The sequence below is a fragment of the Lepus europaeus genome, chromosome 10, assembly GCF_033115175.1.
Source record: "Lepus europaeus isolate LE1 chromosome 10, mLepTim1.pri, whole genome shotgun sequence".
NCBI lineage: Eukaryota > Metazoa > Chordata > Mammalia > Lagomorpha > Leporidae > Lepus > Lepus europaeus.
Genome location: NC_084836.1, coordinates 104,347,045 through 104,361,147, shown reverse-complemented (window position 1 = coordinate 104,361,147; position 14,103 = coordinate 104,347,045). Strand labels below are relative to the sequence as shown.

Here is a 14,103-nt window from a genome sequence, read left to right as displayed (position 1 = left end):
AGCAGTGGAAGATGACCCAAGTACTTGGGCCTCTATTGCCTACCTGGGATACCTGGATGGATTTTTGGGCTCCTGGCTTCGAGCTTGCCCAGCTGCAGCTGTTGTAGCCCTTTGGGGGAGTGAATCATCACTGTGCTATTCAAATAAATCTTTAAAATAAAATGTACTCAAAATTGAATAAACCAAGAAGATAGAGTAATAATTCTTAAATGATTTTCTGGTTGTGTATTTACCTCTATTTTTGTTCGTGGAACCATATGTTGGATTTCAGCTTGAATTTTACTCCTAACCTGTAACAAGCAGTAAGGTACTTTGCTGTCACTCTCTTACTTGGAAAATAGGATGAAGTCTTCTCATTTGGGAGGTCTTTGTTTTGATTTTTTTTTTTTTTTTTTTTTTTTTTTTTTTTTTTTGGACAGGCAGAGTTAGACAGTGAGAGAGAGAGACAGAGAGAAAGGTCTTCCTTTTTCCGTTGGTTCACCCCCAAGTGGCCACTATGGCTGGTGTGTTGCGGCCGGCGCGCTGCGCCGATCTGAAGCTAGGAGCCAAGTGCTTCCTCCTGGTCTCCCATGCAGGTGCAGTGCCCAAGCATTTGGGCCATCCTCCACTGCCCTCCTGGGTCACAGCAGAGAGCTGCACTGGAAGAGGAGCAATCAGGACAGAATCCAGCGCCCTGACCGGGACTTTGAACCCATCTATCCATTATATTAACATTTACTTTATTTATATGCAGAACATTGTCTAAGTGCTTTAGGGAATAAAAAAAGTATGTAGTTGCTGTTACTCCCTGTATATTAGAAGACACCTTATTTTGGCCAGCGCCGTGGCTTAACAGGCTAATCCTCCGCCTTGCGGCGCCGGCACACCGGGTTCTAGTCCCAGTTGGGGCACTGGATTCTATCCCGGTTGCCCCTCTTCCAGACCAGCTCTCTGCTATGGCCCGGGAAGGCAGTGGAGGATGGCCCAAGTCCTTGGGCCCTGCAGCTGCATGGGAGACCAGGAGAAGCACCTGGCTCCTGGCTTCGGATCAGCGCAGTGCGCCAGCCGCAGCGGCCATTGGAGGGTGAACTAACGGCAAAAAGGAAGACCTTTCTCTCTGTCTCTCTCTCTCTCTCACTATCCACTCTGCCTGTCCAAAAAAAAAAAAAAAAAAAAAAAAGACACCTTATTTTATTTATTTTCATTTTATATGAAAGGCAGCAAAGGGATAGCATCCATCTGCTGATCCACTCCTCAAATGCCTGCAACAGCCAGGGCTGGGCTAGGTCAAGGAGGAACTTCATCTGGGACTGCCGCAAGGTCCATTGCCTGCTGTATTCCAAGGATGTGCATCAGCAGGAAACTGGATTGAAAGTGGAGTCAGGACTCCAACCAGGCACCCTGACACGGATTGCAGGTGTCTTAAGTGGTTCTTAAACTATGTGCCAAACACATGCCCTAGAAGACAATTGGCACAGTGACCGATCCAGAATACACATCCTCATTATGATCTTGGGAACCAAAGCAATTTCATGGCACTTGGGAATGAGGTTTTGTTGTTTGGTTTCTCATAATTTCACACTTTTTTAAAAAAGATTTATATCACTTATTTGAAAGAGAGAGAGGTAGAGATAGAGAGGTCTTCCATCCGCTGGTTCACTCCCTAAATGGCCGCAACGGCTGGAGCTGTGCTGATCCGAAGCCAGGAGCCAGGAGCTTCCTCCGGGTCCCCCATGAGGGTGCATGGACCCAAGGAGTTGGGCCATCCTCCGCTGCTTTCTCAGGCCACAGCAAAGAGCTAGATCGGAAGAGGAGCAGCCAGGACTAGAACCGGCACCTGTATGGGATGCCGGCACTTTAGGCAAGGGCCTTAACCTGCTGTACCACAGCACTGGCCCCTAATTTCAGACTTTTTAATAGATTATTAGTAATGAATACAAAGTTTCATTTTCAGTCCATTACATGAACTAATATTAAAATTGCTTTTTTTCTTTTTTCAGCTTAATACAGTTTTTTAGTAAAATGAAGAAATGGATGGACATGTCAAACCTGTCACAAGAATTTCGTGAACGTATAGAAAGGCTAGAGAGAAATTTTGAAGTGTCTACTGTAATTTTCAAAAAATTTGAGCCAATTTTTTTGGATATATTTCAAAATCCATATGAAGAGCTGCCAAAGTTACCACGAAGCAGGAAACAGAGGTGAGACCCTTAACGCTTCTATAATTAACAGAAAGGTTGTTATGCAAGCCTACCAAGAGTTTACTTTTTAAAAGTCTGCTTTATACCAGAACTATCCATCCACACAGACATACATTTCTTTTGAGATCAATTTAAAATTAAATGTATCTGAAATTTTAGAGTAACGCTTTTTAGACTAATTTATTTTTTCAAATTCTGGCTTTCTTTATACATATTTCATAAGCCAAAGATTATCCATCCCTTGGAATAGAATTTTATATGTAATTTGACTTTATTATTGGTTACTTATGTGTGCTTTTCCAATTTAAGTGATACTTTAAAAGCTAGTCAGACCAAGAGTGCTTTTTTTTTTCCCCCTTTTTAGGCGGATTCCTTGCAGCGTTAAGGATCTCTTTAATTTCTGTTGGACACTCTTTGTTTATACCAAGGGTGAGATGACACTTTTCAGTGGTTTCATATTTCTGCCTGGGGCACTTGGTGCTGTTTGACTTGAGAGGTTTCTAGTTTTTGTCTTCTTTTTTCTCACAAAGGTAATTTTCGTATGATTGGAGATGATTTAGTAAACTCTTATCATTTACTTCTGTGCTGCCTGGATCTGATTTTTGCTAATGCCATTATGTGCCCAAATAGACGAGACTTGCTAAATCCATCATTTAAAGGTAAAACCTTTATTTTTGAAAACTTTTCAGTCTTTGGACAAAGTCTTAGAAGTTGACCGTATTCTTTTTCCCCCCCGTTTCTCTTCATGCCCTGTTAAACTAGGCTTGCCCTCTGCGTTCCACGCTGCTGACTTCCAGGCCCCCGAGGAGCCTCCCTGCATCATTGCTGTCCTGTGTGAGCTGCATGATGGATTGCTAGTGGAAGCCAAAGGAATAAAGGAGCACTACTTTAAGCCGTATATTTCAAAGCTCTTTGATAGGAAGGTGCAGTACTTAAAACTCAATGACAGATGTTAGGGGTCAGCAAGAGCCTGAGGGAAAAATGTTTTAAGTTCTCAACATTGTGGATCTCTAAAGTGAAGATTCCCAGGTTTCAATCTTTGCTGTGACTCGGAATTGCCCTGTGAGCTTGTGTGCTGTGAGACACTGAGCTGTTGGAAACAGCTGTATTTCCTGTGAAGTCAGTGAGCTGTTGGGGGCAGCTGTAGGTGGTACTAATAAAGGGTTAGGAGGAACAGTGTCAGAGTAAGCTAACTTACTGCTGTTATTTGTATAAGTACTGTTCACTGAAAATAGGATAATATATAAATTATTATAAAATTATTATATAAAAAAGCTTTAATTTTACTTCAAAACAAAAAGAAATCTGTAGTTTTGGAGCTATCTGCTGGCTACCTACTTGCATTCTGGATTTTTTTTTAAAGATTTATTTATTTATTTGCAAGTCAGAGTTACAGAGGGAGAGACAGAAAGATCTTCCATCTGCTGGTTCACTCTCCAGATGGCTGCAATGGCCAGGGTGGACCAAGCCAGACGGGAACCAGGAGCTTTATCTGGATCTCCCACATAGGTGGCAGGGACCTATGTACTCAGTCCTTCTGCTACTTTTCCCAGGCCATTCACAAGGAGGTGGATAGTGAGCCAGTTGGATGGAAGGTCTCTTTCTCTTTATCCCTCTGTCTCTGTCACTCAGCCTTTCAAATAAATCAATATTTGAAGAAAATAAAAAATTTGGATGAGGTTATCAATGTGGTCTCCCCGTTTGAAAGTATCATAAGATTTTTTTTTGAGCATAAAATCTTCCTTAACTAGTTTCTTCTTTTCTTATACAAGCTTTTGTATTTAATCTAATTTTTCCTCAATTATGTGTATGTCATGGCTCCTTGTCTGTATGCTGAACACTTTTAAAGGGACCCCGGGTTGGCCGGCGCCGTGGCTCACTAGGCTAATCCTCCGCCTTGCGGCGCCGGCACACCAGGTTCTAGTCCCGGTCGGGGCACCGATCCTGTCCCGGTTGCCCCTCTTCCAGGCCAGCTCTCTGCTGTGGCCCGGGAGTGCCATGGAGGATGGCCCAAGTCCTTGGGCCCTGCACCCCATGGGAGACCAGGAGAAGCACCTGGCTCCTGCCATCGGATCAGCGCGGTGCGCCAGCCGCAGCGCGCCTACTGCGGCGGCCATTGGAGGGTGAACCAATGGCAAAAGGAAGACCTTTCTCTCTGTCTCTCTGTCTGTCCACTCTGCCTGTCAAAAATTTAAAAAAAAAAAAAAAAAAGGGACCCGGGGATTACGTCTGATGTGCTGGGCAGAAGCAGCACACTAGTGGCCGTGATTATAATGACCACACAGTTTGATTTGCCTAGATAATCTGTTATTTGGTTGTTGCCTGATCATAATTATTTTAGCACCTCCTTTCATTACAAAATTGAAACCATCATCCTGGTTTGAGTGATGATTCTTCTACCCGTGGGCTACAGGTGTATTGTTTGGCCTACCCAGAATGATATTTATTTTTATTTCGTGTAGTTGTTCCTTTAATTCACTTAATATCAAAAAATTTTTGTATGAAAAGCTTTTAAAAATCAGAAGCTAGGGTAGGCATTGTACAGCAGGTTAAGCTACTGCTTGGGATGCCCACATCCTATATGAGTGTCTGGTTCAAATCGTAGCTACTCAGGGCTTCTGATCCAGTTTCCTCCTCCTGTGCCTGGGAGGCAGCAGGTGATGGCCCAAGTATTTCAGTTCCTGCCCAGCCAAGTGAGAAACTTGAATGGGTTTCCTGACTCCTCGCTTCAGGCTGACCTAGCCCTGGCTGTTGGGGGCATTTGGGGAGTCCCATGTATAAGATCTCTCTTTGTCTCTCCCTCTCTCTTTGCTTCACTCTGACTTTGAAATAAATAAGTAAATCTGAAGCTAGAGCAGGTGTTCAGCCTGGTTGTTAAGATGCCTACCTCCTGTATCAGGTGAATTTGATTCCCAAATCTTATTCCTGACTCCAGCTTCCTGTCAGTACAAATCCCGAGAGGCTGTGGTGATGTCTCAAGTAATTGGGTTTCTGTCTCTATCATGGGAAACTTGGATTGCATTCCTAGCTCCTTGTTTTGGCCACAGCCCAACCCTGACTTGTAGGCCTTTGGGGAGTGAACTAGGAGCTGGGAGGTCTTCTCTCCCCTCCCCCCTTCTCTCTCTCTTTCTGTCTCTCTAATTCTCTGTCTAAAAAAAGTTGAAATTTCTACATAGATAACTATTGTCAGATAGATGTTGGCCACTTTTTTAGGATGGGAAGTATGCTGTCTGCACTCCGCATTTACCTATATTAAACCCTGACACCTGAGGCTGTTTAAGATTGTAACACCTTAAGTATTGTAATCTAAGTGTGTGTAGTATAGGTATGCAGAAAATATTAATAACAATATAGTTTTCCTTTGTAGCAGCAACAGGAACATAAATTCATACTCCTTTTGAGTTTTTTACTTGCCCATTACATTTCCTTCTCCATAGACTAATGTTCAGTAATGGACAGCTTTCAAAGAATCATGTGGGGAATTTGTTAAAAATGCTGTCTCAGCTCAGGTCTGGAGGTCCATCAACCTTCATTTTAAGCAGATTTTCCCTTAGTGATTCTTCACTAAAATATAGAAACCACTGCCATGGACTGACCTTAAAGCATTTTAAAAACTTGACTTTAAATATTTTAAAAATATTTTATATGGATGATAAACAGATCTTATTAGTCTGAAGGAAATATTTAGCAGTTCTGTTTTTGTATGTGTTATAACAGTAACCAATGTGAAGATTGAGATTGCTTTCATTGTGTTTGTGTTTGTGTGTGTATGTTAATTGCATTAAGTCCCAAAATGATTTTTTTTAATTCCCAGATTTTAAAAGGAGAATGCCTCCTGGACCTTTCCAGTTTTACTGATAACAGGTAAATATCAAACATTAATGTTGCCTAGGCCATAATATGCTAATTAATGACTTCGTGAAATTTGGTAAATTAAACATATCAAATAACTGCTTTAAATTCAAGTCCCTCTGCTCTTTTTTTTTTTTTTTTAAGATTGATTAATTGATCTATCTGTCTATCTGGAAGGCAGATCATTAGAGAGGGAGAGACAGAAAGATCTTCCATTCACTGGTTCACTCCCTAAATAACCACAACAGTCAGGGCTGAACCAGGCCAAACCTGCGATAGCAGAGGCCCAAGTGCATTAGGAAGCAGCTGGATGGGAAGCAGGGTAGCTAGGACTCAAACCAGCACTCCAATATGGGATGACAGCTTTTCCAGCCACAGCTTAACCAGCTGTGCCGTAAAGAGTTGTCCCCGTCCCTCTTCTTTTGTGACATTGAATGGGCGTTGTCACTAAACATTTTTGGTTGCACATCTTAGAAACTTTTTCATCTAAAACAGTTATTCTTATGAAATCACAAATGGAGCCAGTGACTTATATATTTGATCTTACATTCTTTCATCAGCGAATTCAGAATGCCACTATTTCAAAGCCACTGTTGTTTCCGCAGTGATCAGATACTGTTTTCTTTTCCTTCATTACATTTTCAGCTTTTGTCAGATGAATTATATATTCTGTTTCTCCTGACTTTGCAAAAATAATTTATTGAATGAATGTGAAGAATGTCAATTATTAAATAAGAACTTCTAATATTGTTAGGTGGGTAGTCAGTAAAAGCTAGAAAGTCATCCACTTTCCCAAACTGAATTCTAAGTCTGCCTTCAAGTCAAGGTATAGCCATCGTGTAGCTTAGTTTTACTCTAGCTTCTTAAAATAATTCTCTTTGCAGCAAAGCAGTTAACAAGGAATATGAAGAGTATGTTCTAACTGTTGGTGATTTTGATGAGAGGATCTTTCTGGGAGCAGATGCAGAAGAGGAAATTGGAACACCTCGGAAATTCACTGGTGACACCCCACTAGGGAAACTGACAGCACAGGCTAATGTGGAGTGTAATCTTCAACAACACTTTGAAAAAGTAATATAACCTAGTCTCGACTCAGTCTTGAATGATCTTTTTCTCTCTGTGTGTGATTCCTACTAACAGCAGAGCATCTTTCAAGTTAAGTCTTGAGTTTCTTCTACTAATTCTTATTTAACATACAAGCCTGAAAAGGTAATTTTCAAAACTATGGCATTTGGTACTCTTACATCTTTCTTCCTATTAATGATAGTTTGGGTATATTTTCCCAACACATGCTTCCATTTATCAGATTATATGCCTTTTGACATAAAAGAGAATTTATGCTTCCTTATCATTATTTGCTTCAATATAGACTCTTTCATATTCCTTTAAAATTTAGTGTGCTATCCTAGCCGTGACATAAGCTATTAGTTCTTCTCTAAATCCAGCCATTTAACTCTAGGCTTGTTGACCAAGGCTTAATTTTGTATTTATGTGTGAAATGGATTGGAAGACGAGCTCAAATGGGAAACTCACTGGTTTAGAAGGTAGAAAACCTAAAATTTAGTCTTAGCTCTGCCATTAACTTTGTCAACTTAAGTAGGTTGTTAGCTTTTCTGGGTACTTTCCTCGTAAATTAAAGTATAAGATAAAATGAGAGTATAGATAGAAACTGCTGTTACTAAGGGGCTGGAGTTATGTATCAGATTAAGTGGCTGCTTGTAGCGCCAGTATCATATATAGGTGCCAGTTTGAGTCCCAGCTGCTCCACTTCTGATCCAGCTCCCTGCTAAGGCACCTGGGAAATCACCCATGTGGGAGGCCCAGCGGAAGCTTCTGGCTTCAGCCCTGCCTAGCCCTGGCTGTTGCAGCCATTTGGGGAGTGAACCAGGGATGGAAGACCTCTCTCTCTCTCCGTCTCTTCTTCTTCTCTCTCTAACGCTGCCTTTCAAATAAATTAAATAAATCTTTAAAAAAAGTATTATTCAAATATAAGAATATTATTAGCATAGTATTGCTAAAAATTTGGTAGGTAATAAAGAGGGGAAAACTAACTATAAATTTGAATATGCATAGTATGTATACTGAATTACACAATAAGCAGGAAGTAAATGTTAATCTCACAGATTTTTCTTTTCTCATAGAAAAGATCATTTGCACCTTCTACCCCACTGACAGGACGGCGATATTTACGAGAAAAAGAAGCAGTCATTACTCCTGTTGCTTCTGCTACCCAAAGTGTGAGCCGCTTACAGAGCATTGTAGCTGGACTAAAAAATGCAGCAAGTGAACAACTTATAAATATTTTTGAGTAAGTTTAGTTCTACTGTTTATATAATCATGTTTTTAAAATTAGATTCTTATTCTGTTCTGTTTGCAGTATATTCAGCCTTCTTGAAATAGTGGATACACATTTGGCAAGTTCTACTGTACAATTTCAACCACAATATATATTGACCTAAAACCAGATAGTAGTACTTTTTTTTAATTGAAATTGGAAAGGCATGGTTACAGAGAGGCAGAGGCAGAGAGAGAGAGAGAGAGAGAGGTCTTTCCATCTGCTGGTTCACTCCCCAAATGGCTGCAATGCCTGGAGCTGTGCTGATCTGGAGCCAGGAGCTTCTTCCCACATGGGTGCAGGGGCTCAAGGACTTCTCAAAGACATCTTCTACTGCTTTCCCAGGCCATAACAGAGAGCTGGATCAGTTGTGGAGCAACTGGGATTTGAACCAGCACCCATATTGGATGCCGAAACTACAGGCAGTGGCTTTACCTGCTACACCGTAGCGCCAGCCCCTGGATAGAAGTACTTATTAAAAATTGTATATAAATGTTATTCCACTGCTTTTCCCAGGTGATTAGCAGGGAGCTGGATCAGAAGTGGAGCAGACAGGACCTGAACTAGAACCTACATGGGATGCTGGCATCTCAGGCAGTAGCTTTACCCACTTAGCCACAATGCCAGGCCCTATAAATGTTATTTTGTAGGATTATAGACTTCAAGGTTAAGTGTATCCTAAAAGTTATTTGCCTCAGTTATTTGCTTATTTCTACCTCTGAATTATACATATTTTTCCTTGTACATTGAGTTTTTGGGTTTTTTTTAGGATTTATTTATTTGAAAAGCAGAGTTATAAAGAAAGAGGGAGAGACAGAGAGAATCTTCCATCCATTGGCTCACTCCCCAGATAGCCACAATGGCCAGGGCTGGGCCAGGTCAAAGACAGGAGCTTCATCCAGGTCTCCCACATGGGTGGCAGGGACCCAGGTACTTGGACCATTGTTTTTGCCTTCCCCAGCACATTACTAGGAACCTGGATCAGAAGTGGAGCAGATGGAACTTGGAAGTGGTGCTTATATGGGATGGTGGCAGGAGAGGCAGTTGCTTAACCCCCTGCGCTAGGGTACCAGCTCCCCAAGCAGTGTCTTAAGTACCATGCTAAATTTACAACCTTAAACTATTTTTTAAAAGATTTATTTATTTTGAAAGGTAGAGTTACAGAGAGAGAAGGAAAGAGAGAGAGGTCTTCCATTCACTAGTTCACTCCTCAAATGGCCACAACGGTTGGGGCTGGACTGATCTGAAGCCAGGGGCCAGGAGATTCTTCCAATTCTCCCATATGGGTACAGGGGCCCAAGGACTTAGGCAATCCTCTGCTACCTTTCCAGATGCATTAAGAGGGAGCTGGATCAGAAGTGGAGCAGTTGGGACTTGAACCAGCGCCCAATTGGGATGCCAGCATTGCAGGCAGCAGCTTTACCCGCTATGCCACAGCATCAGCCCCTAAACTGTTTCTTAAAGAGAAATCTTGTTAGTTTTCTTTTTTTCTGATAATTAGGTTCCTCTTTGTATTTTGTAGATCTTGTATGCGTAATCCTGTGGAAAACATTACAAAAATAGTGAAAGGAATAGGAGAGACTTTCTGCCAACATTATACCCAATCAACAGATGAACAGCCAGGATCTCACATAGGTAAGAAGAGAAAACTAAGTTGGCATAGCATTGTCCCCAAAACAGTAGAAATTCTATTTTTCCTTTTCTGTTACTCTTAATCTATCAGATTTAAATTTATGTGATAAATGTTGTTCTTTAACACAATTTAAATTTATACAATAAGTTTTGTTTTCAACCCTTAACTTGATTTCATTAGCATATGTTTTCCCTTTATTTCTCTTATAGACTTTGCTATAAACAGACTTAAGCTGGCAGAAATTTTATATTATAAAATATTAGAAACTGTGATGGTTCAGGAAACACGAAGACTTCATGGAATGGATATGTCCGTAAGTAAATCCCCCCTCCCAGCCACTGGGGAGGTCAGAAAGTCCTGGCCTGGAAGTGGTGTCCAGGAGGCTCTGCAGCTGTACAGGGCCTTCTGGGGTCAGCAGTTTATGGCACACTTGGTCAAGATGACATTTTCATGGCTTCAGTTGAATTTGCCACAGCTAGGGCTAGCCATACGTGTTCATATTTGGTACGCTGTCAGTGTCCTTTTCCTTTAGTCCTTTTCATGTCCTTCATGCCCAGCTAGTAAAAATGAGCTCCCCTACTGATAATTGAGGTGTTTGTTTATAACTCCCTGTGCTTTTAGGTCATAACATGGTGGTAGTTGTTTTTATTTTTTTTTTAAGATTTATTTATTTATTTTTAATTTTTATTTTATAGATTTATTTATTTTACTTGAAAGTCAGAGTTACACAGAGAGAGGAGAGGCAGAGAGAGAGACAGAGAGAGAGGTCTTCCATCCAATGGTTCACTCCCCAGTTGGCCACAATGGCCGGAGCTGCACCAATCCAAAGCCAGGAGCCACGAGCTTCCTCCGGGTCTCCCACGTGGGTGCAGGGGCCCAAGGACTTGGGCCATCTTCTACTGCTTTCCCAGGCCACAGCAGAGAGCTGGACAGGAAGTGGAGCAGCCGGGTCTTGAACTGGCACCCATATGGGGTGCCGGCGCTTGAGGCCAGGGCGTTAACCTGCTGTGCCACAGCGCCAGCCCCAAGATTTATTTATTTATTTGAAAGAGTTATAGAGGCACAGAGAGAGAGAGAGAGAGAGAGATCTTCCATCCACTGGCTCACTCCCCAAATGACCTCAACAGCCAGAGCTGTGCGACATGGAAACAGGAACTTCTTCCAGGTCTCCCATATGGTTGCAGGGTCCCAAGGACCTGGGCCATCTTTCACTGCTTTCCCATGCCGGCAGAGTCCAGCTGCAGCAGCCGCGAGTCCCAACTGGCGCCATATGGGATGCCGGCACTGCAGCTCGTGGCTTTACCTGCTCCATCACAGAACTAGCCCTGAGTTGTTTTTTTTTTTTAATACTTTTTTTCTTTGAACTTTTGACGAAGTCTGACCACTCTCCAATAGCTATGTAAAAATGTTTCTACAAAGTCAAACCTCTTAAATGATCATTGATCTTTCAGTTTCATCCTCTCTTCCCTGCAGTCACTAGTCTTCTGATCTTCTATTCCAGTAGGAATAGCTTGATATCTAAGGATGCAGTATAATTATTATACCATTTTTCTTTGTTTTCACTCTGGAAATTTTCTTCATATCTCTTTATTGTGGTTCCCCCTTTTTTATCTTTAAATTATTTATCTTAAAGGCAGACATATTGGAGCTGGCATTGTGGCATAGCCGTCAAAGATGCTGCCTGCAATGCTGGCATCCCATATGGGCATCAGTTTGTGTCCTGCTGATGCACTTCCAGTCCAGCTCCCTTTCATCTACTTTCTTTCTTTTCTTTTTAAGATTTATTTATTTATTTGAAAGTCAGAGTTACACAGAGAGAGAAGAGGCAGAGAGAGAGAGAGAAGTCTTCCATCCACTGGTTCACTCCTCAATTGGCTGAAGTGGCCATAGCTGCACCAATCTGAAGCCAGGAGCCAGGAGCTGCTTCCAAGTCTCCCATGCAGGTGCAGGGCCCCAAGGTCTTGAGCCATCTTCTACTGCTTTCCCAGGCTGCAGCAGAGAGCTGGATTGAAAACGGAGCAGCCGGGACTCTAACTGGTGCCCATATGGGATGCTGGCACTGCAGTCGTTATGCGCCGGCCCCTCATCTACTTTCATTCTAGTTTTATCTAAAATGGTTCCTGTTCCTTATTCTTTCTGATGTGGGGTAATATCGGAAAGAAGAAACAATTGCCATCTTTAAAACTGAAATTTGGGAGCTGGTGTGGCACACCAGGTTAAATTGCTGCCTATGACATTGGCATCTGCTGGCATCCCATATGATTGCCATTTTGAGTCCAGGCTGCTCAGAATCCAAGCCAGCTCCCTGCTAATGTGGCTAAGAAAGCAGCAGAAATGGCCTAATTACTTGGGCCCCTGCACCTACGTGGAAGACCTAGATGGAGTTCCAGGTTCCTTGGCTTCAGCCTGGCCCCAGCTCTTTTGGGGAGTGTACCAGCAGATGAAAGATAATCTCTCTCTTTTTCTACACCTACCCCCCAGCCATTTATTCACTCTCTCACTCTGCTTTTCTTTTTTCTTTTTCTTTTTTGGACAGGCAGAGTTAGACAATGAGAGAGAGGGAGAGTGACAGAAAGGTCTTCCTTTTCCGTTGGTTTACCCCCTAAATGGCCACTATGGCCAGTGTGCTGCCCCGATCCAAAGCCAGGAGCCAGGTGCTTCCTCCTGGTCTCCCATGCGGGTGTAGGGCCCAAGCACTTGGGCCATCCTCCACTGCCTTCGCGGGCAACAGCAGAGAGCTGGACTGGAAGAGGAGCAACCAGGACAGAATCTGGCGCCCAAACCGGGCCTAGAACACGGGGTGCTGGCGCTGCAGGCAGAGGATTAGCCTAGTGAGCCATGGTGCTGGCCATCACTCTGCTTTTCAAGTAAATAAAATTTAAACTGAAAACATTAAATTTTTTTTAGTGATTTATTTACTTACACAAAAGGCAGAGTTAGAGAGAGGGAGAGACAGATCTCTGGTTCACTCCCCAAAAGACCGCAGTGGCCAGAGCTGGACACATCCAAAGCCAGGAGTTTTCTCCCGGTCTCCCACATAGTTTCAGAGGCCCAAACACTTGGGCCATCCTCTGCTGCTTTCCTAGGCACATAAGCAGGGAACTGATTCAGAAATGGAGCAGCCAGCACCTGAACAGGCACCCATATGGGATGCCGGCGCCACGGGTGGCATCTTTACCTATTACACTACAGCACCGCCCCCAAAACATTAAATCTTAAACTCCATGGTGAAAATGGACTTTATCTTCTCTGTGAATTATTCTTCTCTGGACTTTTTTCTTAACTGTGACATACTACCTTCTATTTAGTTTTTTGATTAATAAACCCTTATGTTGACAGAACAATTGTCATTTATACAAAAGAATCAATCCTATTGCTTTTTTCTGGATGCGAATATTGACTATTTTGTTATTTGTTCAAACTTCAAAGCAGATTGTTGTGTATACCTCATTTAAATAAAATATCTACCACTAAGCAAGATTAAATATTACAAAGAAACTCTTCATCATTTTGAGAACTGTTAATTTTTACCTCCAGTAATCTGGTATAAAAATCTGAATAAGTTACTTTCTACTACTTCTATTCATTCTTTTTAGAATGGCAAGGATTGAAATTGCTGAGAAATATTAAACTGTGGTGTTTCTCTTCACAGGTTCTTTTAGAGCAGGATTTATTCCATCGTTCCTTGATGGCTTGCTGTTTGGAAATAGTACTGTTTGCCTATAGCTCACCTCGTACTTTTCCTTGGATTATTGAAGTTCTCAATTTGCAGCCATTTTATTTTTACAAGGTGAGATAAGAATGAAGGACTTATGTGTCCGTTGCATAAATCTTGTGTTATCTTTTGTTTTTAAGTGTATTTATTTTATGTGAAAGAGAGACCAACAGGCAGCTATTTCCCATCTACTGGTTTATTCCCTAAATGCTCCCAGCAGCCAGGTCTGGGCCAAAGCAAAAACTGGGAGCCAAGAATTTATTCTGGGTTTCCATGTGGGTGGTAGAGACCCAACTACATGAGCCCTCACGAACTGCTCCTAATGTCTGCAGTCTCAGGAAACTGGAGCTGGGCGTAGAGCTGGACTCCAGCTCAGGCTCTCTGCCTG

The 14,103-nt window shown here is 42.2% G+C and overlaps 1 protein-coding gene across 5 annotated transcripts in view; it reads left to right on the top strand.

The window, feature by feature from the left end:
- Nucleotides 1-14,103, top strand: part of RBL1 (RB transcriptional corepressor like 1) — a 75,668-nt gene that overhangs the window by 15,433 nt on the left and 46,132 nt on the right. For all 5 annotated transcript variants that reach the window (XR_009867097.1, XM_062204169.1, XM_062204168.1 and 2 more), the window contains 10 exons: nucleotides 1,980-2,180; nucleotides 2,545-2,609; nucleotides 2,711-2,839; nucleotides 2,943-3,103; nucleotides 5,995-6,044; nucleotides 6,917-7,103; nucleotides 8,174-8,340; nucleotides 9,890-10,002; nucleotides 10,210-10,313; nucleotides 13,653-13,790. Coding sequence is in view for 4 of the 5 variants with exons in the window: in XM_062204169.1 (XP_062060153.1) it covers nucleotides 1,980-2,180; nucleotides 2,545-2,609; nucleotides 2,711-2,839; nucleotides 2,943-3,103; nucleotides 5,995-6,044; nucleotides 6,917-7,103; nucleotides 8,174-8,340; nucleotides 9,890-10,002; nucleotides 10,210-10,313; nucleotides 13,653-13,790 (1,315 nt within the window). In the remaining variant the exon portion in view is untranslated. The remainder of the gene's footprint in view (nucleotides 1-1,979; nucleotides 2,181-2,544; nucleotides 2,610-2,710; nucleotides 2,840-2,942; nucleotides 3,104-5,994; nucleotides 6,045-6,916; nucleotides 7,104-8,173; nucleotides 8,341-9,889; nucleotides 10,003-10,209; nucleotides 10,314-13,652; nucleotides 13,791-14,103) is intronic.